This window comes from Hippopotamus amphibius, chromosome 17 (genome assembly GCF_030028045.1).
Source record: "Hippopotamus amphibius kiboko isolate mHipAmp2 chromosome 17, mHipAmp2.hap2, whole genome shotgun sequence".
Taxonomy (NCBI): Eukaryota; Metazoa; Chordata; class Mammalia; order Artiodactyla; family Hippopotamidae; genus Hippopotamus; species Hippopotamus amphibius.
In genome coordinates, this window is record NC_080202.1 from 9,032,122 (window position 1) to 9,055,067 (window position 22,946).

A 22,946-nucleotide genomic window follows, 5' to 3' on the forward strand; every position below is an offset into this window, starting at 1 on the left:
AGCAGGAGCCCCAGGCAGGGGTCACCCATCAGCGTCCAGTCCACCAGCCTTGGCTGGAGGAGTTCCTCTGTCCTTACCAGGCAGACAGAGGTGAGGTAATGGCCGGGGCGGCCAGGGAGGCTGGGGGGTGGGCGAGCTAACTCAGCTCTGTTCCTGTGACAGACATCCTGGACTATTATGAGGCTTCCATCTCAGAGAGCCAGGTAAGGGGGTGAGGGTGGGGGCCTGACTTCCTGGGGGAGCAGCCAGGGCTGGAGAGTAAGCAAACTACTGCTAATAAGAACCTGAGACTTGGGGGCCCTGGGGACAGCATCCTGAGCCAGGGGCAAGGAGAATGCTCTCTTCCCGTCCTCAGCCCCTCTGCCCTCTTGCTTCCCACTCCTCTATACCTGCCCCAGTTTCCAGCACTAAAGAGTCTAGGACGCAATCACTTTCCACGCTTCCTTCTGTGAGTCCTGAAGGAGCACTAGGCCCCCAGGGATTCCCCTCCAGCCAGCCCCTCCCTCACTCCCTACCCTCTACCATGGCCTCTCTCCGGTATCTCAACAACCCCGGGTGCTCCCAGCCCATCCGTGGGTGCTTCCTCCTCTGAGGAGTGAACTCCCTCCTCACTGCTTCTGCTGTCATCGCTGGTGGCTGGCCGGGACTCCATGTTTGCCTCAGGGCCTCTGGGCTCCTGCCTCCATCTCCTTTCCCATTATCCGGGTTCCTGCCAGCGCGGAAGGAGTTAACCCTGCCAAGGCACCCCCCCATTCTCGCTCCTCGCTCCCTCCCTCCCCCTGCTTCCTCTCTCCTCCTCTCTCCCCTTCCCTCCTCGGCTCCACGGCTCCATCGGCCGCTGCCGCCTCCGACCCCCCCCACCCCACTCCCCCGCCACGGCCCCTAGCCCCTGGCCGGTAGGCAAGGCCCTCCCCTACCCCGGGGCGCCCCGAAATCCAGTTCCCCTCCCCCACCTCAGCTCATGCCCCAGTCCCCGAACTCCGGGGCTGCCAGCCCCCGGTGCCCCCGCCCCTCCTGAGAATCGGGGTGTGCTCCCTAAGCCCCCTCCCCTCCATTGGGGACCCCTTTTTTGGGCCCCCTTTCCCTCCCTCCCACGCTCCCCTCCCCTTCCCTTCTCCAACCCCCTCTTTCCCCTCTCACCCCTCCCCCCATCCTGGCCCCCCCTGCAAAAGTGGGGTGCGGAGGGGGGAGGGGTGAGAACCCACGGAGGGGAGGAACGAAACTCCGATGAAGTCAGAGCCCCTCACCCGCCGCCGCGGCCAGGCCCCCCAACATGGACTGTCTCTGTATAGTGACAACCAAGGTAAGCATGATGGGGGGGCCTATAAGCTGGGGGGAGGGTTGAGTTCGTGGGGAGGGTTTCGTCAGGCCTAATCTGCGGCTGGGGGCCCTGGGGTGAGAGCATCAGAAGACGTATCCGCGGGGGTCATAATTTAGTTTTGGGGTTCACATCTGAGAAAATGCTGGGTTTGGCCACAGGTGCCCCCTGGAGTGATCCCTTTGTACCTATAGAGAAATGGAAAACTGGGGATATTCTGTGACTTGGGGGATCTGGTGGCTTTGGAGGTTCACCAGTGATGTTGGAGGGAGACTTATTTAAGGAGAAGCCTGGCTCACATGGGAGCCCTGCTTGGTATATGTTAGAAGGTGGACTCCATGGTGTATGGGGGGGTCCTCTTCCCTCCTGGGGGACAAGCTGGCTTCCAGGTGCCTTGTCCAATTTCAGGGGGCTCCTGGCTTGAGGGTAGAAGGTTACTGATTGTGAGTACCTGACTGGTCTGGGGGTGTCAGCTGGCAGGGAAGAGGTGGGCCTTCAGGCTATAAAAGAAGCGTCTCATGGTAGATCCATTTGGGGGTGCTCTCAGTTTGAGGGAACTATTAATTTAGGGTTCAGTCATGTGGAAAGGGGATAGTTGGGAGTTGTCAGAGAGCTGGGGCCTGACATAGGATCACCTGAGGGAATGGACCAGGTGAGGTTAGGATTTGGGGTACTCCCTTGGGAGGCAGAAGGTTGCAGCAACTGAGGTTGCTAGCTCCTGAGGAGAAGGATGAGAGGTTTGGGGAGAGGGGATTTGAGGAGGGGCACCAGGTGCATGGTGCAAAATTTGGGGGTGGCCCAGGCAGGTGCCCAACATCTTCATTTCCTCCCACACTGCATCTACCCCTGGTTGAGAAAGAGGGAGAAGAGCAGATGGAGGGGAATGTTCCTGTTACCCCTGACACTTGGGATCAACGTGGGGGAAGACACCTGGATTTAAGGTTACTGGGGTGAAAAGGTGTAGGAGGGCCGGGGTGGCAGCAGTGAAGATCTGTACAGGGGTGTCCCTGTGGTTGGAGCCTGGCAAGTGCAGGAGATCTTGGATGGGGAGCACTAGCAAGCTTCTGGTGGGATGTAGAATACCTAGGTCTTGGCTGTAAGACTCTGGGAAGCTGGATGGAAGACTCTGAAGACTGGAAAGCTGGATGCCTGGTGTGTGGAGGGAGGCTTGGGCGGGTGGCAGGCAGCTGGGGGTTGGGGGGTGGGACAGGAAGTGGGGGCCGGGGAGGCGGGGTCTGGGTGAGTCACAGGCTGGGGAGGGGGTTATATTTAGTGGGAACTGCAGATTCTCAGAGGAGGGAGCTGAGGACACACATGTTCCCTGCCACAAACTCACATATGTGTATACACATGCGTCTACACATGCGTCATGCATGTGTGAGCATGGATGGAGGAGACTGGGGGCTGAGGACCTTCAGGTCCAAGCCCCCGCCCCCTCTCCAGGGCTACTTGCTTATCCCCCAGTCTGTGGGCTTTGGGCTTTGCCCCATACTGCTTCTTCCTCCCATCCCTGTAGTTTCAGTGGATTTTTTTGTGCCTCAGTTTCTCTGGCCTGCTCTCCTTTAATGTCTGTCTGATTCTCAGTTCCTCCTGCCTCTTGCCCTTAGCCTGCCCCCTAGCCTTAGGCTCCCTGGCTGTGGTCCCTTATGTGCAGGTGTACACAGAAAGCCAGTTGGAATGTGTGGGCTCTGCTTGCAGCACGTGAACATACATATGCGACCGAGGGTGAGGGGCTTGCCTGCATTGGCAGCTATTCTGGGAGGGTGGGCTTATTGATCTCCCTTCAAGAATCCTGGTTCTTCGCTGAAGCCCAGGGTTGAGCATCCCCCAAGGAAAGAGTCTTGCGCAGAGAGGATCATGCATTTTTGGGTTTTACAGAGGTGTGGAGACCTAGGCTTGCCACATTCCTTGGCCAGAAAACTTGTCAGTCTTGGGATGGCAGGGACTCCAAGTCCCATAAGGCCTTGAGGCACAAGATCCGTCAATGTTAGAGGGTTGTTGCCCCTGGGGCTGTTGGGAGTTGTGGTTCATCTCTATCCAGGGCAGCGGAGGGTTGGCTTAGGAGGAGCCAGCAGGGGGCACATGGCACTTGTCCCCCCAAAATGCTGGGTGGGGTAGAGGGTGCTCATGCTTTGCGGTTGTTGAGCTTCCCAGCTCCGTCTGAGGCCTCCATCTTTCATTGCCTATATTTAGACTTGTGCCGCAGTAATTTAAGGATCATTTATTGAATGCCTGCCATGTGCCAGGCCCTGTGCTTTGTGCTAACTCTGCCTTTATAGCGATCACTTAGTCTTACTCTGTGCCTAGCTCTCCGCTGGTCTCTCTGTCTCTGAGCATCTTTCTCCCACTCCGCCCCCGTCCCTCCCCCTTCTCCCCGCGCTGCTGCCGCCGTTGCCATGGTAACCGGCGACGACTGAAGTTGCGTGGCGGACTTGAGGGCCGGGCGAGGATGGCGGAGGGCGGAGCAGAACAAGTGGGGGAGGGGGGGAAGTGGGGAAAGACCGGGGGTATTTGGCCAGAGTCCCAGAGGCGAAGCGGTTAAACCCTCCGGGTGGTCCTTATTGGGCAAAGCTAAGACGCCGGGGGCGGGGCAGTGTGGCCAACGGCCTCATTCATTGGCCGACTGGGGCGTGGCGGAGGGGCAGTGTGGGCGAGGCCGGGGGAGCGAACGGGCGGGAAGTGGACGGAGGCGTGGTCTCCTCGAGGCTGGTGGGCGGGGTCTGGCTTACTCTACCAAGGGAGGCGGGCAACGAAAGGGGCGGGGCCTTAGGGGTGGGTAACAGGCCCGAAATGAGGGCGGGGCTGACCCGGCAGGGGCGTGGCGTGGTCCCATGTGCCGAAAGAAGACCTGGTTTGAGGGGCTTGTTGTCTAAGAAACTGCGGGGCGCGGGGGTCTTTGGAAAGGAGAATCCGGGGGTTGGGCGATCTGACGTCTCAATTTTCCTAAGATGGAGGCCTGTTCAGATTTCATCGGAGCACAACCTCCTACCTCAGCTCTAAGTTCCAGGGAGACGGTTGCTAGGCGACAGCAAAGTCCTTGATTGCTGCGTTGCCAGGCAACGGGGAAACGGAAAATGGAGGGAAAAAGGAAACGGGGGGTGGGGAAGGGTCTTAATGGGCCACAGCGCCCACTGGTGGAGAACTAAGGCCTGTGCATTTTCTTTTCTAGAAGGAATTTCGAGTTCAGCTTTTTCCGCACTGGCTCCTTCTGAGGATCCAAGCATTCTATCCAGATATGAAACTAGGACCTTGGGGGTCATCTTGGGGGCGCATCTAACAGATTCCAATCTATGGGAAGGGAGGGGGCATGGGTCAGGTTCTAGGGAAATCCGTCCTCTACCATATGTAGGCATTTTAGAAAAGCCAGAGAAGCAGATTTTAGGAGACTGCTCACTGGGCTTTAAGAGTTGGAAAGGTGGGCGTTCAATGGGAGAATATTTGGAAGAGATGCTTTCAGGTTCAATTTGGGACAAAATAGAAGAGATCTGAGGGAGTCATTTTGGGTGTTATGGGAGGTTTGTGGGTCACTGCAAATTGCAGACCAGATCTTATTTTGGTGAATATTTTTTGAGACTTGGGTGTGGGGGAGATAGATATATTTGGGAGTAATCCTCCAACAAAGTTGAAATTCAGAATCATGGAGGGGGGCATGTTGAGATGTAGGGGAGGGCAGTTAGAAAAGGAAGTAATGTGTGCATTTAAGGGGTAAAGAAAAGGAATAGGGAAATATCTCTTAATTTAAAGGTTTGGTAATAAATTGAAGAGGTTGCAATTGAATTTAGAAGGTCAGCTTTAAGCTATATTAAGTATTCCCTGAAATGGGATCTGGTGGCATTGGGGAGTGGTATATTAGAAACCCATGAGTTATCTCATTAGGTTCAAGGATTTGGACAGGGGACCCCAAACGAATTTGAGGACTGCTTATTCGGATGTTTACGTTAGAGCAAGGGTAACAGTTGCACTGATTTTAAGGTCTCTGTCAGTGGATTGGGGATATAGATATAATTTTAAAAGGGATGATTTAAAGGGTAGTTTAATTTGAGGGCACAACAGGATCTGTGATCCTTCAGCTCTTAGAAAGCGTCGTCTGGCCATCATGTGGGGCTTTGCTGCTGGTTAGAATAGGAGGTGTCTTGGCATCTGTGGGGATGTTGTTCCCGTTAACAATCTTTGGGGGTCGGGGATTGTGAGAGGCAGTTTAGATCCCCTGGGGGTCCTTCTGAAGTGAGGGAGAAGTGCTGCTTCCTTTCTTGCCCCCTGAGAGCCCAGTGAGGTTGTTTAATAGGGGCCTGGTGATTTTCGGGGGGGGGGGGGAGATTAGATAGAATAAGGGGGCCCAGAGAAGCAGAGCGATAAATTGGTAAATTTTAGGAGTGACTATTTGTAAAGGAATAGGAGTATACTGTGGAAGGTTAAGTCCACAGAGAAACAGCTGGAGCCAGGGAAGTAGACGGCTAAGAGGGTCTCCCCTCACCCCCTCGCTCCCATCGTGACGCTCTCCCGCACTGCGCAGGCGCCGTCCCCCCCCTCCGGCCGCAGCCTCCAGTCGCCGCGGCCGCCGCAGCCCCCGCCCCTCTGCCCCTCCCCCTCCCCCAATCCCGGGACCCTTGCTCTCCCACCCACCCCCTCCCCTCACTCCCCCACCCCTTCTCCATGTCGGCTCGGAACAGATTCGCCTCCATGTGCCTCTGCGTGGTACGTGCCGCGGTACGGGCTCCGGCCCCGCTCCCCTCTTCCCGGACCCCCTAAATCTCAGGGTGCAAGCTTCAAGTGCTGTTGCTCTTCCTTCTGCTTGGCGGGGTCTCTGGGTTGCAGTGTCTCGCGGACAGGCGCAGTGGGTCGCCCCTCCTCTGATCATCGACTTTCACTCACACCCCTCTATTCTAGGGGTGCAAGCCTGGGTTCCAGGTCACTCTTGCAACTGGGGCTCCGGTGAGGAAGGGGCCAAGGGCGAACGAACCACAGCGACCCCCAGGCCTTTGAATTATCCTCTGCCTTAATATAGTGGGGGTTCAGACTTGGTCCCAGTAGCATCTGAGCTGTGGACTGTCGTGGCCCTGAGTCCCAGCAGGGTCAAAGAGGGGACCCTCCTTTCTGGCCTGTCCTGCTTTAGTTGTCCTGTAATCTGGGATGAGCGGTGCTGACTCCGACCCTCACCTCCCAGTGTGCAGTTTCAGAACGACTCTCTCTCACCCCCGCCTCTCCAGAGGTTTTTCCTTACTACATTTACTTAGAAGATAAAATGTCCAGGGACTGAACACAGGCCCTAACCTCCTTTGGCCACATTCTGGGAACTTTGGTACCTTCCCTTGTTCCCCATTTCCCTCACATCGTCTCCCAGTCAGGAGGAGCCTTTTCCTCAGTCCTAGACAACCCCCCACACCCCCCATGGGAGTGGGGCGGGGAGAGGTGTCTGCAGTCTCACTGTGCTACAAATTTACTTTCTTCTCTCTAGAATAAACAATGAAATGTCCCTTTCCACGCTTCCATTTTCATTACGTGCACCCTGATATTTATTCATCGGGATTCAGGAATTTTCTATGTGAGGTGGGGTGAAGATGGAGGGGCACTGGGCTCAAACCCTCCCCAGACTCCAAAACTTGAAGCTGCAACCTTTGGCCCCGCCTCATGGATCACGCAGGGAATTGGGGGCCTTGTGAAGTGAAGGGACAGGCGCCTCCTCCCTTTCTCCCTGGCCCTTCCAGTTCTGGGGCTCTGTCCCTCAGGTCTTGCACTGTCCAGGCTGAAGACCACCTTTTCAGGGTGTGGAGTGACAGCCTCTTTCAATTCATCAAATTCTGTTATCCTGGAGGGCCCAGATTTCAGGAGGATTATTTAGCTTATACTTCCCTTAACTTCCCTTCTTCTCCACTTTTTGTGTTCGTGGTTTTGAAACCTGGAGGGAGCTCAGGATTCTCTCTCCAAGTCTGTCTCCGAGTCAAGTCTCTCTCCAAGGCCAGAAGGCAGTGTACCTTGATGAGTCCCTATTTTCTTTCTTGAAGGCTCTTCAAAAGTATCAAAGTGCTCCTGGTCCCAGCTGTCTCCGTGTCCTGGGTTTGAGAGTCTCCATGTACCATTTTCCTCTTCCTGTTCTCTTCCTTCATCTTTAACCATGGCCAGCATTGGATTATAATGTGAGCCTTGGTTCCTTATCCTCAGAATTTTCAGAATCAGACTCTAGAATCAGGCATTGACCTTGATACGTCTCCTCCAGTGTGATCTTGTAACTGTTCGTCTTCGAATGTTGGGGTCCTCTCAGCTTCCCAGATACTTTTTTGAGAGGGGGAATCTTGCCTTTTCTTTTGGCCCACGTGTACTGGGGAGTGTATTCTGTCTTCTCCAGTCTCTGAGGGAGCCCTGCATATGGTAGCCCCCCCTCCCCCACTCCATGGAGCCTGGCATTGGGGAGGGTTTGCTTCTGTGGGGGCAGAGGCAGATGTGGGAAGACCCAGGCAGGGGCACTGGCCTTCACTACTATCTCCAGCTGCCCTTTTCCTCTCTCCAGTCCCCAGTTAATCTCATTTACTGGTGTCCCTATTAAGCTAGCACAGGAAGCCCTTGAGATGGCACGTGGTTACTTAGGAAGGGAGTCAGGTGTTAGGTAGGGTCTTTCACACCAGGAGGCTGGAGGGGGACCAGGAATTCACTCTGAGGCTCTACCCACTTCCACAGTCAGCGAACCTGGAAGCTGGCACCCATTCCTGCCCCTTCTGAGCCCTACTCTCTCTTTTCCCCCCTTCCTCCCCCTTTTCCTTCTAGTATATCCGATTAGCTGGCTGGGCTGTGGGCATTTGTAGAGGTGGGGTAGACTCCTGAGGCCCCTTTGCCGATGGCCTGGGAACCAGCGAGGCCAGCTGGACGGGTTTAGCTTTGTCCTGCCAGGGGGGCTGATGCCAGGTACCTGCTAGTTGAAGGGCTTGACTGCGGTGCCTGCCTGGGGAATGCAAGGTGCTGGAAAGCTGTTCACTCCCGGGCTGGAGGCTGCAGTGGGGAGATTGAGGCAAGGAGGATGGGGCGGGGTGGAGTACAGAGCGGGAGAAGCCACTGGAAGGAGGGAGGTTACAACATGGGGAGTGGGATTAAGGCAAAGAAGAAGTCGGGGGGTGGGGGTGAGGAAGCTGATGAGGGAAGCAAAGACGCTGGGGATGGATGTAGAGAACGGAGGTGCACGTGTCAGAGGGGCTGGAGCAGTGGGAAAGGGGTGAAGAAACGGAAGCCAGAGTGTGCCGGGAAGAAGGCCGGGGTCCTAGGCTGGGAGTTGGAGGAGCTGGGGGATGGGGCAGGGATTTGGGAAGAGAGGAGAGGTGCCGAGGCCCTGGCGGGAGAGGGGGCTGCGGGGAGGGTGGAGAGAGGGGAGCCAATGGGCTGGAGGACAGGGAGGGGGAGGAGCTGGTCAGGCCCCAGGGCCTTCCGCACTGCACTGGCGAGGGGAAGAGGAGGCGCGCCGGGGCGGGCAGCCTGGAGCCCGAGGCGCTGGGCTGGCCCCTGTGACGCCTCCGTCCCCATCCCCAGAAATACCGCTACCAAGATGAAGACACGCCCCCTCTGGAGCACAGCCCGGCCCACCTCCCCAACCAGGTAAACGCCCCCGAGCTGGTGCACGTGGCGGAGAGGAACTTGTCCCACCTCGAGGCCGTCCAAGGGGTCGTGGGCCACGCCCACTTCTCCCCCCTCAAGGTAGGAGACTCAGGCGGCCCCCTCCCCAGTGTGGCCCTCGGAGCCTCGGAGCTACAACTACCCCCAAGGCCCGGTAGGGCGAGAGCCGTAGGCTGGGGGGAGGCTGGGGCCGGGGGAGGGGGCATCTGGGGCGTTGAAAACACCCGGGTCCCAAAGAGGAGAAACAGAGGCCAGGCGAGTGGGAGTGGGCGCAGAGTTTACAGCCAGGGGTGTGTGTTGAGATGTGTGCATCCCCCAGGATGCTCCCTTCGCCCAGGCCCTCTTCATTCCTTCACACCCCCCAGCTCCGTTTCCATTTCCTGCGTCCAGGGCTCTGTGCAGAGCTCCTGCTGCCCTCATTTGCTCTTGTCCCTTTGCCGCCTCCTCCCCCCACTTCCGGCCTCTGGGCCTGGCACTCCAGCCCTTTCCATCTGTCTGGCCCGAGACTTCTAGTCACCCATGCCTTTCTGCCTCTGTCCCCTGCTCCGGCCTTTGCACCCCTCCTGTGCGCCCTTTCCTCCTCGCTGCCTTTCCCTCCCTGCTGGCTGGCTGGCTGGCTGGTTCTGGATGCTGTCTCTCTCTTCCTCCCACGCACTCTCCTTCTCCCTCTCCCTGATCCCCACCCAGCCCAGGCCCTCTTTGGCCTCATCAGTCCTCTCACTCTCACTCGGTCAGCTGGCTCCCCTCGCCCACCTACCCCCTTCCCTACTCATCACTCTCTCCTTTCCTCCTCTGCCTCCTGTCTCTCCTCCTCTTGGGCTCTCACCTCCACCCAGATTTCTTTTTGCACTTCTTGTGTCCCCCCATTATTATTCACCACCACCTGTTTCCCCTTCTCTTCTGTGCTCACAGTATGTTTTCCCTTCTACAGTCCTGGGGAGGCCTTGTTTCTGAGACCTTCCATTTTCCAGGCCACTTCCCATCTTCTTCCCCCTCAATCTCCTCTTCTGGGGGCACTGGCTGGGGGATGGAGTGTACCAGGCGAACATTGTGGGGTCAGGAGTGAGATTCTAGGACTTATGGGATGCCCTGGGAAAGGGGAGGTTCACCAAGAAGATGGGGAGGAGGTTTCTGAGCCTAGGGATGAGGAGGTAGAGAGGGGGCAGCAGTAGGTTCTGGGGTGAGAAGGAGGTGGTAGGAGAGGAATTGGAGAGGGAAGAAAGACCATTCATTCTCAGGCAGGTAGCAGAGTGGAGACACAACAGAAGGGTAAGAGGTCCTGGGCCCAGAGACAGACAAGGATGAGAATGTGAAATCAGGGCAGCAGGTTGAACTGATTGAGAGGGAGAAAAAGAAGGCCCTGGAGATGAGGAGATGGTGGAGGGGATTCCTGTGAAACTCTAGGTGCTGCAAGGAAGGAAGGAAAGAAGACTAGGAATGCTTTTTTCCCCCCAAGATAGGGCCATTAAGCCCCTGGGGAAGGAGAAGAGGAGAGAAGATGGTAGTTAGTACAGAGCTAGGGAGATTTGGAATCTGAGCCCAGGAAGCCGAGGAAGGTGAAAGGAGAGCATGCTGGAGGCTGTGAGCATGGGAGGGGGGTCTCACGACAAGCCTTGAGCTGGGGCACAGGAAAAGCCTCAATTTTCAGAGGCGACGGGGAGTGGGTTGAGAATGAAGGATTGTGATTTGGGCGTAGAATCTTGAGGGTTTGAGGATGAAGTAAGGGAGAGTGGTGCTGATCTCTCTGGGGAATCAGAAATTAGGGTGGAGGGTTAGAGCAGGAGGCTGATTAGGGATGGGGCTGGAGGGGAGGATAGGGACAGGGAAGCGGATGGAGAATGGAGGCTGGGGTTGGAAGATGGAAATTGAAGGGTGAGGCAGAGATGTAGATGGATGTAGATGGAGATGGTGGGGTAGAGAGAGGGAGGGGACACCGATAAAGGTAGTTGTGGATAAAAGATGGGGCCTGGGAAAGGAAATTCTAGGATAAGGATGGGGATAGCTACTGAGGATAGGCTGTGGGATAGGGGATGGACGTGCGGATGAGATTTCGGCAGTCAGTGGCTATTGGTTGGACAGTAGCATCTGTTGAGATTTGAAGGGTCGGAGGATGCTGTTAATAGATTTATGGGTATGAAATCTACTATAGAGCTTGAAAATGTATAGTATTGACAAATAGCAGTAGGAGAGAGGAGGGACCCCTTTGGAAGGAGAGAGCGAGGAGTCTGGGGAATCCGTGATGAGTGCCTCGCGCTTGGTAGGCTCCAAATAAATATTTGTTTAAGGAGGAGATAGGTTGGGGACCCCGGAAGGAGGCTTTTGGCCGCCTTCCCCCATTGCCATGGAAACGTGGCTTCCGTTGCCCTGGCAATTGGGGAAGCCCCTAGGACAGGCCTAAAGCGGGCCCCGCCCTGGAGTCTAGAGACCCTGCTGCGTCGAGGCGACTGACGTCAGGGACCTGGGCACACCCCACTTTAACCCTTTCCCTTTCCCGGAGGAAGTGGGGTGGCGGGGCGGAGAGTAGATGAGAAGACAGGACCCGGATGTCTTTCACCACTCCCCTTTCCTGACGTTCTTTGCACTGCGTAGGGTGAGGGGCGTAGAAGAGGGAGAAAGAGAGGTTATTCAGGATGCGCTGCGCCCTCAAACCTCTTCAGCCTGGACTTCTTTCCGCCGGGCTAACGGGGCGGGGGTGGGGGGGGTGGGGCCCAGGGCAGGAGAGGCGGAGCTAGAGGATAGCTTCTGCCTTTGGGAATCTGGTCGACCTTAGGCCACGCCCCATCTCCCCCTCCCGTTGTCCTGGCGACAGGGCCTCCAGGAGGTGGGTCCCCCCAGGCCTTGGCTGTGCTTAGATACAGTTGCTAGGCAACAGGGTCCCTAGAGGAAGGAGTAGATTGAATGGTGGGTGGGCAAGAGGGAGGGTGGGGCCTGCATCTGGGGGAACCCCGGATTCCCGGGACCCGGGGTTTAGGGCAGATATGTGTGAAAATGAGGGGCAAATCCGAGGGAGGGTTTTGAAGGTATCTGGGTGTATGTGGGCGGATAGGGACAGGGATGGGGGCAGGAAGGGGGAGCAGGACCCTGTGGACAGAAGCCCTGTGGTGTGTGTGTAGCACATAAGGCATGTAACACTCTGTGGTGTTACATCCGGTGAGAAGCTTCCCCCCCAGTTGGCCCCCCCCCCCCACTCTTTACCATCTGCTGCTCCCCCATCTGGCTGTCTCTCCCTTTCTGCTTCTCAGACACCTCCTTCTACATGCAGGGGGCCTGGGCTGGGCAGAGCTGGGTCCTGCACGTGCACGGGTGTGTATGTAACATGGATTGAGGCTGGGTCCTTCAGGGAGTCAAGGGTAGCAGAGCCTGCTGGTTAAGAGGCTGAGAGGGTAGCCAGGCTGGTGGGTCTCTTGGTTACGGGCTCCCTCTTGATCCAGAGCTCAGGCAGCTTTTCGTTTCCTTTTTCCCCTCACAGGCCAATTCTCCCCCTGTGATTGTCAACACAGATACCCTAGAAGCCCCGGGATATGTGAGTTGTTTAGATTTTGGGGCCATTACAGAAAGGAGGAGGGAGAGAGGGAGGCCTGGATCCCAGCAACAGGGTAGGGCCAGATTCTCAGGTAGGAAGTCTGTCTCACTGCTTTTGTGTTTCTGGCCCGTGCTGGAGTTGCAGGTGAACGGGACGGAGGGGGAAATGGAATACGAGGAGATCACGTTGGAAAGGGTGAGCAGGCACCTCCATCTGAGGTCCTCCCCGCCCCCACCCACTCCCTGTCTGTGCTTCTCTCTGTGCCCATGTTGTCTCAGTGGCCAGCCTCTTAACCCTGTCCCTTCCTGCTCTGGTCACAGCTCCCTGACCCACTCCTGTCCCCTCTCACCCTGTCTAGAGTGGTCGGTGAGGGGAGCTGACCCTTTTCCCCTCCTTCTGCCCAGGGTAACTCAGGTCTGGGCTTCAGCATCGCAGGTGGCACTGATAACCCACACATCGGTGACGACCCATCCATTTTCATCACCAAGATCATTCCCGGTGGGGCTGCGGCTCAGGATGGCCGTCTCAGGTGGGCAGAGGAGACAGGAATTAGGAGGCTGGTTCCCTTGAAAGGGAGGGCCAGGGCAGCAGGAAGCTCCTGGCTCAGGCCCACTTTGCTGCCCTCAGGGTCAACGACAGCATCTTGTTTGTAAATGAAGTGGATGTACGGGAGGTGACCCACTCAGCCGCAGTGGAGGCCCTCAAAGAGGCGGGCTCCATTGTCCGCCTCTACGTCATGCGCCGGAAGCCCCCAGCTGAGAAGCTCATGGAGATCAAGCTCATCAAGGGGCCTAAAGGTAGTTACCCGTTATGTCTCCACTCCCATCCCACTGTCCCCGGCCCCAAGGCCTGCTCCTCAGGTACCTGGGCATCCACCTCTGCTCTCCCCTCTGTTCAGGTCTTGGCTTCAGCATCGCCGGAGGCGTAGGGAACCAGCACATTCCCGGAGATAATAGCATCTATGTAACCAAGATTATTGAAGGGGGTGCTGCCCACAAGGATGGGAGGTTGCAGATTGGAGACAAGATCCTGGCGGTGAGGACCCCCATCACTTTTCTAGCCCACACTTCGGTCTTGCCTGTTGGCCATGTGCAGGCCCAGGCTTCCTTATTGGCTCACCCTCAGTGCATCTGTCTTGAGGGTGTTTCTGGTTCTGTCTGAGCTCTGCTTCCCTTGACCCCAGGTCAACAGTGTGGGGCTGGAGGACGTCATGCATGAGGATGCGGTGGCAGCCCTGAAGAACACGTATGATGTTGTCTACCTAAAGGTGGCCAAGCCCAGCAATGCCTACCTGAGTGACAGCTATGCTCCCCCAGACATCACAACCTGTGAGAGCCCTCCAAACCCCAGAGCTGCCCATGCCCCACCTCAGTCACCCCATGACATCCCCGGTGACCATTCCTCTTCAGATACTTCCCCTGAACTGGCCACAACCTCTTCCTGTGGTTGGAGAATAGTTGGAAAATCGGTCACCATCAGAGAACTAGAAAAGGTTGTCAGTAGTCCCTTCACCAGAAGGCACAAGGCCCAGATGGTTTTATGGCTAATTTTATCAAATCCTTCATGGAATAGCTAATTCTTATGCTCTTTCTGAGTATAGGAAAAGATAAAACATTTCACATTTCATTTTATAAGGGCATTTGAAAATGGTCACAAAGATAATATAAAAGAAAGAAAGTAGGGAGTTCCCTGGTGATCTAGTGGTTGGGATTCCAGGCTTTCACTGCTGTGGGCCAGGGTTAAATCTCTGGTCAGGGAACTGAGATCCCACAAGCTGCGTGGGGCAGCCAAAAAAAAAAAAAAAAAAAAAAGGAGAAAAAGAAGGATAGTGTAGGCTAATTTTTGCTTCTGAACAGAGATGTAAAAGTTTCTAATAACATAGTTGCAAGACAAATACAACCGCATATTAAGGGAATAACATTGTCACAAAGTAGGGTTTGTTTCAGGGAATTAAAGGTGGTTCCATATTATGAAACCTCTTAGTATGATTCATTGTATTAAAAAGTTAAGGGAGAAAAAGGGTAAGTTCATTTCAAAGTTAAATAAATGTGGGAAAGGCATTTGATGAAATTCAACATCCTATTTTCAGAGGGAAACTTAGTATACTAGGAACAGAGGAATTTTCCTTAAGGTGATTAAAGAATAGGTATCAGAAACTAATAGTGAACACATTTTAATGATAAAATCCTAGCAGTGTGTACATTAAGTTAGGAACTAGGCAAGGATGCCTCTTCCTGCTGCTGTTATTCCACAGTGCTGTAGATCAGGGTTTCGCAGTGTTGGGACTATTGACTTTTTTGTTCTTGATAATTCTTTGTTGTGGAGGGGTTCTTCTGTGCCCTGTGGGATGCTTAATAGCCCTGGCCTCTGTCTATCAGATGACAGTGGTATTCCTCCCCACCAGTGAGAACAATCGAAAATGTCTTTAGACATTGTCAAATGTCCCCTGCTTGAGAATCACTGCTTTAGAGATTTCGGGCAGCGTAGCAAGAGAAAAAGAGTGAACAGATGTTACATTTGAAAGGGGAGAAACAAACTTATCCTTATTTGTAAATTATACTTTTGTGCATCTAGATTAAAATCTAAGTGAATTAACTGAAGAGCTTAGAAATAATGTGTAGGGTTAAGAATGTGGCCATATGTAAGATAAAAAACAAGAATTAGTAACTTCCCAGCCAGAAGAAAATCTAATGGGTAAAAAGATTCCTTTTGCCATAGGAAAAAAGCTCTATAAAATTCTTAGAAAAATAAGCTTGACAAGAAGTGTGTAAAATTTACATGAAGAAAATAATGAAACTTTACTGAAGGATGTAAAGGAAGACTGAAGAATTGGAGTGTTACGTCATGTTTCCTGGTGCAAAAAAACATAATATGCTAAAGATCTCAATCCTCTCCAAGTTAATCTCTACATTTTATGCAATCCTCATCAGAATATGTCTCCCCCATCCCCCAACTGGAAAAATACATTTGGGAGAATAGCTAAGAAATGTTTGGAGAAGAATAACGAGATGTGACTGCTCCTTCCAAATCTGAAATCATACTGTAAGACCATATTAAAATCACAGGGCCTTGTTTCTAAACACTGTAACCTACCATAAGGAACCTTGGCTCCTTGGAGAAAGGGTGAATTCCAAATCTTGAGCAAGAGATGTGCAAGATGAGCTTGTAACATCTTTCATGCTAGAAAGCAAGGAGGATATCCAAGGGTCATGTCAAAGGCACAGAAGCCAAATTGAAACTGGCCATTCAACCCAAACTCATGAAATATGTTAAAATCCACAGGATTATAATGATACCTCAAAACAATTGGGTCCCTTTGGAGGATGCTAGGGAACTAACTCATTCATTCTGAAAACTGGCAAATAGAGGGAAAGAGTCAAGCATTTATTCTCCCTTCCCGTACAAACTGCACCTTAGAGTAACCAAATGGTTGATATGGGAACATTCTTTTTTATAGACGAATTCTCACTAATAAATGTTCCTCCCTCAAAAAAAAAAAAATAGAATATTGGTGCTATTTTGCTGTCCCCAGCGAACTGTCAGGACCAGGCGGTGAACATCAGTGGCCTGCTAAAACTCTTAAGGTGAAAGGCTGATGGGGAGCTTTATAATGGACTCGTCTTACTTTAAAAAAAGATAACCGGACATTGTTGCATCTGTTGTGATGCAGAAAGTACGCAGCACTAGGTATGAAATAATTCTTGCCAAAAATTGAACCTGAGTCTCTTTATGGATGACCAGTGTGCAGGAGATACAGGGCAGAGGCACAGGTTAGCATCCCAGGGACAGGGATGCAAGCCGTGTTTTACCTATTGGAATTTCCCTAATAGAATGTGGGAAATTCTGCTAGACAAGTGACCTTGTGTTTTCAACAAATGAATGGCCAAGAGGGAAAAAAAAAGGGAGAGGAATTTTATAGATAAAGAGATTTGAGAGATGCTACAACCGAACGAAAATCCCAAAAGCCTGGTGTTAATATTTCCCTTGGCTCCACGATCCCTGGCATACCGAGGTCACGTGCTCTTCAGATCCACTGGCCCCTAGGAGCACCAACCCCTACTGTCACCTACGAGTTCCTGCCCCCGACATTGCTGTGACCTGATGTTCCCTTTACCACCCCAGCCTCATTTCTCTGGCACAGTAACTTCCCCTGAGTCTGGCACTGCTGGTTCCCTCGGGAGGAGGCAGGGTGGTGGGCGCTGCTTCCCTCCATGCACTTCCATCTCATCCTTTCGCCCCTGTCTTCCCCCAGCTTATTCCCAGCACCTGGACAACGAGATAAGTCACAGCAGCTACCTGGGCACCGACTACCCCACAGCCATGACCCCCACCTCCCCTCGGCGCTACTCCCCAGTGGCCAAGGACCTGCTCGGGGAGGAAGACATCCCCCGAGAACCGAGGCGGATCGTCATCCACCGGGGCTCCACGGGCCTGGGCTTCAACATCGTGGGTGGCGAGGATGGGGAAGGCATCTTCATCTCCTTCATCCTGGCCGGGGGCCCTGCGGACCTCAGCGGGGAGCTGCGGAAGGGGGACCAGATCCTCTCGGTGAGGGAAGGCCACCCTTGCCCTCCCCTCGGGGCAGAGCCCAGCGCTCGCTCTCGGGCTGGGGCTCCTGTAGGCTGGAGCCTGGCCCCCATCTCCAGCGACTCCGCCTCTCCTGCTCTCTCTAGGTCAATGGTGTTGACCTCCGCAATGCCAGCCACGAGCAGGCTGCCATTGCCCTGAAGAATGCGGGGCAGACAGTCACGATCATCGCTCAGTATAAACCGGAAGGTACTGGGCCTGGAGCTCCCCTTCGTGTGGGCTCAGAGCTGTCTCCTCAGCTCCTGGCTTCAGCGGGGTGGGGGAGGGGCGAGGGAGGGTGGCAGTAGGATGGGGCCAGAACTCAGGAACCTTCTTGTCCGTCCTCAGAGTACAGCCGGTTTGAGGCCAAGATCCATGACCTTCGGGAACAGCTCATGAACAGCAGCCTGGGCTCAGGGACTGCTTCCCTGCGGAGCAACCCCAAAAGGGGTTTCTACATCAGGTTGGATGCTTCCTGGGCTGGCCTCCTCTTCATTCTGTGCCCCCTCATCGCGCGGCCAGCTCTCCCCACGAACCCTGCCTGGCTCCCGCCCCCCGCCTGGCTCCCGCCCCCCACCTGGGTCCGCTGCTCAGCTGGTGTTCACGCACTGCTGAAATACTCCATAGCGGTTGGAAAACAGCCTCGGCCTCAGTGATCGCTACTGCCACTAGCCCTTGGTCACCCTGGCACCTCCCCTGGGACCCCCAGCTGCCCCACACTCTGGTAACCCAAAGGTTCATGCCTGGCAGAGCGGGGGAGGGGCCTCTCGGCTTTTGGAATATTGCTGCAGCCTACCCAGGCGCCTGGGGTAACGCGGTCCAGACGCCCTCTCCAGCCCGTCCCTTCTCCCTCTCCAGTGGCATTTTGCTACCTTCTCAGGCCTCCTCCCATTGGCTCCTCTTTCTTGTCCTCCCCAGGCGTAGGCGCTGTGTCTGATGCTTCTTCCCTTCTTTTCCTCTGGGCTCCCTTCCACTCACACGGCCTCACCTGCCGCTTGCTCTGCAGATGTTTCTCAGAGCTGTCAGCTCTGGCCTGACCTCTTCCCCAAGGCCCAGACCTGCAGTTCTGGCCATCTGCTTTCTGGACACATCCATGGGGATGTCCCACAGGCACTCACACTCAACACGTCCCAGACTGAGCTCAGCGCTTTCTGCCGTGCACGCGTGTTCTCCGTCCTTCCCAGTCAGTGTTCTCGCTCCCTGAGTGGCCACGCCATCCGCCCAGACGCCTGGCTTAATCCGGAGCCTCACGTGGCCCTTCCCTCCCTGCGGGGTCCAGTTGGCTTCCAGGGGCTGCTTAATTCTGACTCCCAGATGATGTTGGACGATCCTGAAGTCCCTTCCTGTCTTCCTGGCCGGAGTGCCGTGCTCGGCGTCTCTGCTGTCTCTGTGGTCATTCTTTCCCTTGTTCTGGCCCCAGGGCTTGTGACTTACAGGAATTTCATGCTGCTGAGGGTATCCAGCGTTTGCAAAGAGTGATCTTTTTTCTCCCCCTAATGAGTGTGATTCCAGGTTACCCCTGTGAGTGTGGCTGTGAGGTGCGTGCATGTGGCTGCTGCTTTCTTGGGAGGGAGCTGTTCTAGATCTTACTCTAGAAATTGCACTGAATCCATAGCTTGACTGATCCCTGACACAGTGTGGACTGAATGACCGTTCATAGTTGTGGCGATGATGAGTTTTGGTAGAGCTTTTGGTCCCCGCACAGGATCCACAGCACCTGTGGGAGAGCCCTCAGAGGCCGTGCCTGTCTGTAGACCCCTGGGCAGAACCTCTAAGGCTGGGTCTCAGGGACCGGAGTCCTCACCAGGCTCTGACCAAAGGCCGCCTGCCCTCCAGGGCCCTGTTTGACTACGACAAGACCAAGGACTGCGGCTTCCTGAGCCAGGCCCTGAGCTTCCGCTTTGGGGACGTGCTGCATGTCATCGACGCCAGTGATGAGGAGTGGTGGCAGGCGCGGCGGGTCCACTCTGACAGCGAGACCGATGACATCGGCTTTATCCCCAGCAAACGGCGGTGAGCCTTCCTGCCTTAGGCACTGAAGCTCGCAAGGTCCCCAGGTTGTGCAGCCAGTAGGGAGGGCATGGGTGCGGCCTCTGACTTCCTGGGACTCTGTCTGCTGGGCCTTCCTGGGCACCGTGACTCGCATGAGCCCTTGGGGCAAACACCTCATTTAGGAGCATGGGGCCCAGGGGCTGCTGGGAGATGGGGTTCTCAGCTGGCCTGGGGGCGGGGCCTTAGGGCCCCTCCCTGGGCATTTCCCTGCAACCCCCAGCATCTCTCCACGTACCCCGCAGGGTTGAACGACGGGAGTGGTCAAGATTAAAGGCCAAGGTAGGCAGAGGCGGCCGTGCGCTTGGGTGGAAGGGTGGGAGGCTCGCGGGGCTGGACTCTTGACCAACCGCGTGGCCTGCTCTTTCTTCCTAGGACTGGGGCTCCAGCTCTGGATCGCAGGGTAGGCAGGGTCAGCTGGGAAGACCTGACGTGAGAGGGGCTCTGAGCCTCTCTTGAGTCCGCGAGGCGGCGGCGTGGGGCCGTGAGTCCCCTGCCGCCGAGCCCCTTGCAGACGCCCTGCCTCCCCCCAGGTCGAGAAGACTCGGTTCTGAGCTACGAGACAGTGACGCAGATGGAAGGTGAGTCCCGCGGCCCGGGGCCCAGCCCGTCCTGCGCCGGGCTCTGCCCCCGCCTGACCCCAGCTCTCTCCTCAGTGCACTACGCTCGCCCCATCATCATCCTCGGGCCCGCCAAGGACCGCGCCAACGACGACCTGCTCTCCGAGTTCCCCGACAAGTTCGGATCCTGTGTTCCCCGTGAGTGCGGGGCCTCGGCTGGGGGTGCGGGGTGGGGGCAGGGCCCAAGGGGTCACAGGCAGAGCTGCTCCTGCGCGTTGGGGTGCAGCCGGACACGGGGATCCTCAGAGAAGGGTGCTTCTCCGCCACCCTCAGGTTCCTCCGTGGCCGTCCCAGGCCAGGGACTTGGAGGACCCAGGGCTGCTGGGGCAGGCGGCTCTGCCCCTCCTCGGTCTCAGTCTCCCCAGCAGCCCCCCTCCCTGAAGGAACAGCTGGGTACTTGGGACGGAGGGGTCGCGGTGGGCAGGGTTTCAGCTGGAGGGATGGTGGTTAGATCTTTGGGGGGTGGGGTGACTTCCTGGCAGATACCACACGGCCTAAGCGGGAGTATGAGATCGATGGCCGGGATTACCACTTTGTGTCGTCCCGGGAGAAAATGGAGAAGGACATTCAGGCGCACAAGTTCATCGAGGCCGGCCAGTACAACAGCCACCTGTATGGAACCAGCGTCCAGTCCGTGCGCGAGGTGGCCGAGCAGGTAGGAGCCGCGGCCCCGTCCTCTTCCTCCTCCCCCACCCCCCATGGCCTCCCTCCAGCTCTCTCTAACTCTGTCTCTCTCTCTGTCTCTTTCCCTGCTGGGTCTGCACTCGGCTCCTCCACCTCCTCCTCCTCTTGGGCAACTCTGTCTGGCTGCCTGCTCTCCTGTGCCGCGCTGCCCCACCTCCCTCCCTCCCTCGGTCCCTGACCCCAAACTCTGCGCTGCCATCTGTCCCCTCTCCTCCCCTGCCCTCCTCCTTGCCCCGTTTCACCTCTCTCCCTGTGGCCTTGCCCTCGGGGGCTCTGCCTCCCCCAACTCGGTCCCTCCTTTCTGTCCGCTCCCCTTTGGCCCTCTCCCTCATCCCCTCGCCTGTTCCTGGGGTCTCCACTCCCCTCTCCCACTCCTCTGCCGCCACCTTCTCCCTGCTGCCCCCACCCTGCCCTCTCCCTCCATGGCTCCTTTCTCCATCTGCCTGTCCTCCCTCCCATCTGTCTCTCCTTGTTCCTTCCATCTGTCTGTCCTCTGTCCGTCCTCCCCTCCCTCCTCCCTCTATCCTACTTCCTTTCTCCTCTTTCTTTGCTTCCTCGCCCCACCTGTCCAACTCCGCCCCCCCCCCCCCCCGCCTTGCTCTGCCCCATCTTTTTGTTCCTCACCCCTTCCTCCATTCCCCCCACTCCCTCCCTCCTGTGCTGGCACCTCCCTTGCTCTCTGTCTGCCCCTCACCTTTTTCTCTCTGTCTTTCGCTCTGTCTGTCCATACCCTTCCTGCCTCCACTCTTTCTGCTCACTTGTCTTTCCGCATCCATGTCACTTCCCTTTTGGCCAATCCCCTGTTTCCCACCTTTCCACATACTGTGTCCTGCCCTGGCACCTCTGTCTGTCCTTTGCCGCCACCTGTCGGTCCCCCTCCGCCCACCCTGCCCGCCCCCAGGGGAAGCACTGCATCCTCGATGTCTCGGCCAATGCCGTGCGGCGGCTGCAGGCGGCCCACCTGCACCCTATCGCCATCTTCATCCGCCCCCGCTCCCTGGAGAATGTGCTGTGAGTACGGTCCCAAGGGGCTCCCCCTCTGCTCCCCCACACCTGTGGCCCTGGGCCTCAGAAGGCCTGTGTGTTGAACTCTCCCCTCAGAACACTGGACAACAGCTCCAGCAGCCCTTGAGGAGAATCTGCACCTAGAGCTGGGACCTAGAGGATGCAGGGAATCCCAGGCCTCTTCCCTCCTCTCCTGCCCTGGGCTAGGCAGGACTACAACTCCCAGCAACCCCTGCGGCACACACCTGCTGGGCGGAGCCAGGGCCTCGGGGCTGTTGGGAGTTAGGGTCTGAATCCCTTCACTGGGGCTGCCAGGCTGGCAGGATGAGGCTCTGGTGAGGTCCCTGGAGTGGCCACACCCATCTGGGGTGGGGTGTGGGGAGGGGCCCACCTGTGGCCCCAGAGGATGTTAGGGATTGTATTTTTTGCTTCGCACTCCAAATAAGAAAATACTGGTTGCAACTTCGCATCCCTGGATGGAGGAGTTAAAAGGCAGGGCAGGACCCACCCTCAGGCCTGTGTGTCTCTCACTCTCCACAGAGAGATTAATAAGCGGATCACAGAGGAGCAAGCCCGCAAAGCCTTCGACAGAGCCACCAAGCTGGAGCAGGAGTTCACAGAGTGCTTCTCAGGTGAGGCTGCGGCGAGGCTGCAGCCAGCCTGCGGCCGCCACTCCAGACACCTTTGGCTCCGATTCACGAAAGGGGCCCCCACTGGGCGGGCGGTTTAGAAAGAGGCCACGCCTCTGGGTGGGTGCAGCCCCATGGCACACGGATGGGAGAATTGGGAAAGGGGGCCCCTTCCTCTGGGCCTGACTCCCCGCTCCCTGCCAACCCCCAGCCATCGTGGAGGGCGACAGCTTTGAGGAGATCTACCACAAGGTGAAGCGCGTCATCGAGGACCTCTCAGGCCCCTACATCTGGGTCCCAGCCCGAGAGAGACTCTGATTCCTGCCCTGGCTTGGCCTGGACTCGCCCCGCCTCCGTCGCCCGGGCCCCTGGTCTGGACTGAATTGCCCAAGCCCTTCGCTCCCCCAGCCTCCCTCCCACCCATTCTTATTTATTTCCTTTCTAACTGGATCCAGCCCACTGGAGGGGGGACACTCCTCTGCATGTATTCCCGCACCCCAGAACTGGGCTCCTGAACCCCAGGAACCTGGGGCCTGGTGGGGGGGAGCTCCGGGCTCCTGATCTTGAGCCCCAGCTCCTTAGGACCCCTCGCCCCTGCCCGCCCCCAACGCACACACAGACCCACCGGGGGCCACCTGCCCTCTCCCATCTTCTCCCACACACATTCCAGAAGTCAGGGCCCCCTCAAGGAGCACCCCGCTGCAGGGATGCAGGGCTACAGGCCTCCGCGCTCTCGCTCTCCCGAGGCAGGGTCTGGGGTCACCCCTGCCCCCCATGTCCCTTGATTTCTCATTTATTTTTTTCCATTTTTTTTCTTCTCAAAGGTGGTTTTTGGGGGGATAAGTAGGGGGACTCTACTGTGGGCCCCCTGCCTTCCACATGCCCCCCACCTTTTTTCTTTGCTGGTTTGCATGAGTGGAAGGTCTAACTGTGGCTTTTTTTTTTTTCTGGGAATT

The 22,946-nt window shown here is 56.3% G+C and overlaps 1 protein-coding gene across 6 annotated transcripts; it reads left to right on the forward strand.

The window, feature by feature from the left end:
* Positions 1 to 1,153: 1,153 nt before the first annotated feature.
* DLG4 (discs large MAGUK scaffold protein 4) lies at positions 1,154 to 22,946 on the forward strand. 6 transcript variants are annotated; one of them, XM_057714196.1, is made up of 20 exons: positions 1,154 to 1,303; positions 8,831 to 8,995; positions 12,384 to 12,437; positions 12,573 to 12,632; positions 12,842 to 12,966; positions 13,065 to 13,234; positions 13,336 to 13,472; positions 13,621 to 13,765; positions 16,690 to 16,985; positions 17,111 to 17,213; positions 17,352 to 17,466; positions 18,840 to 19,016; positions 19,298 to 19,334; positions 19,428 to 19,455; positions 19,586 to 19,633; positions 19,709 to 19,810; positions 20,155 to 20,327; positions 21,258 to 21,367; positions 21,902 to 21,993; positions 22,202 to 22,946. In XM_057714196.1, the coding sequence occupies exons 1-20, from the start codon at positions 1,274 to 1,276 to the stop codon at positions 22,306 to 22,308; spliced, it is 2,274 nt and encodes a 757-aa protein (XP_057570179.1). In that variant the 5' UTR covers positions 1,154 to 1,273; the 3' UTR covers positions 22,309 to 22,946. The 6 variants fall into 6 exon arrangements, with proteins under 6 accessions (XP_057570179.1, XP_057570180.1, XP_057570181.1 ...); XM_057714197.1 differs by having other exon boundaries at positions 12,582 to 12,632; XM_057714198.1 differs by having other exon boundaries at positions 8,831 to 8,896.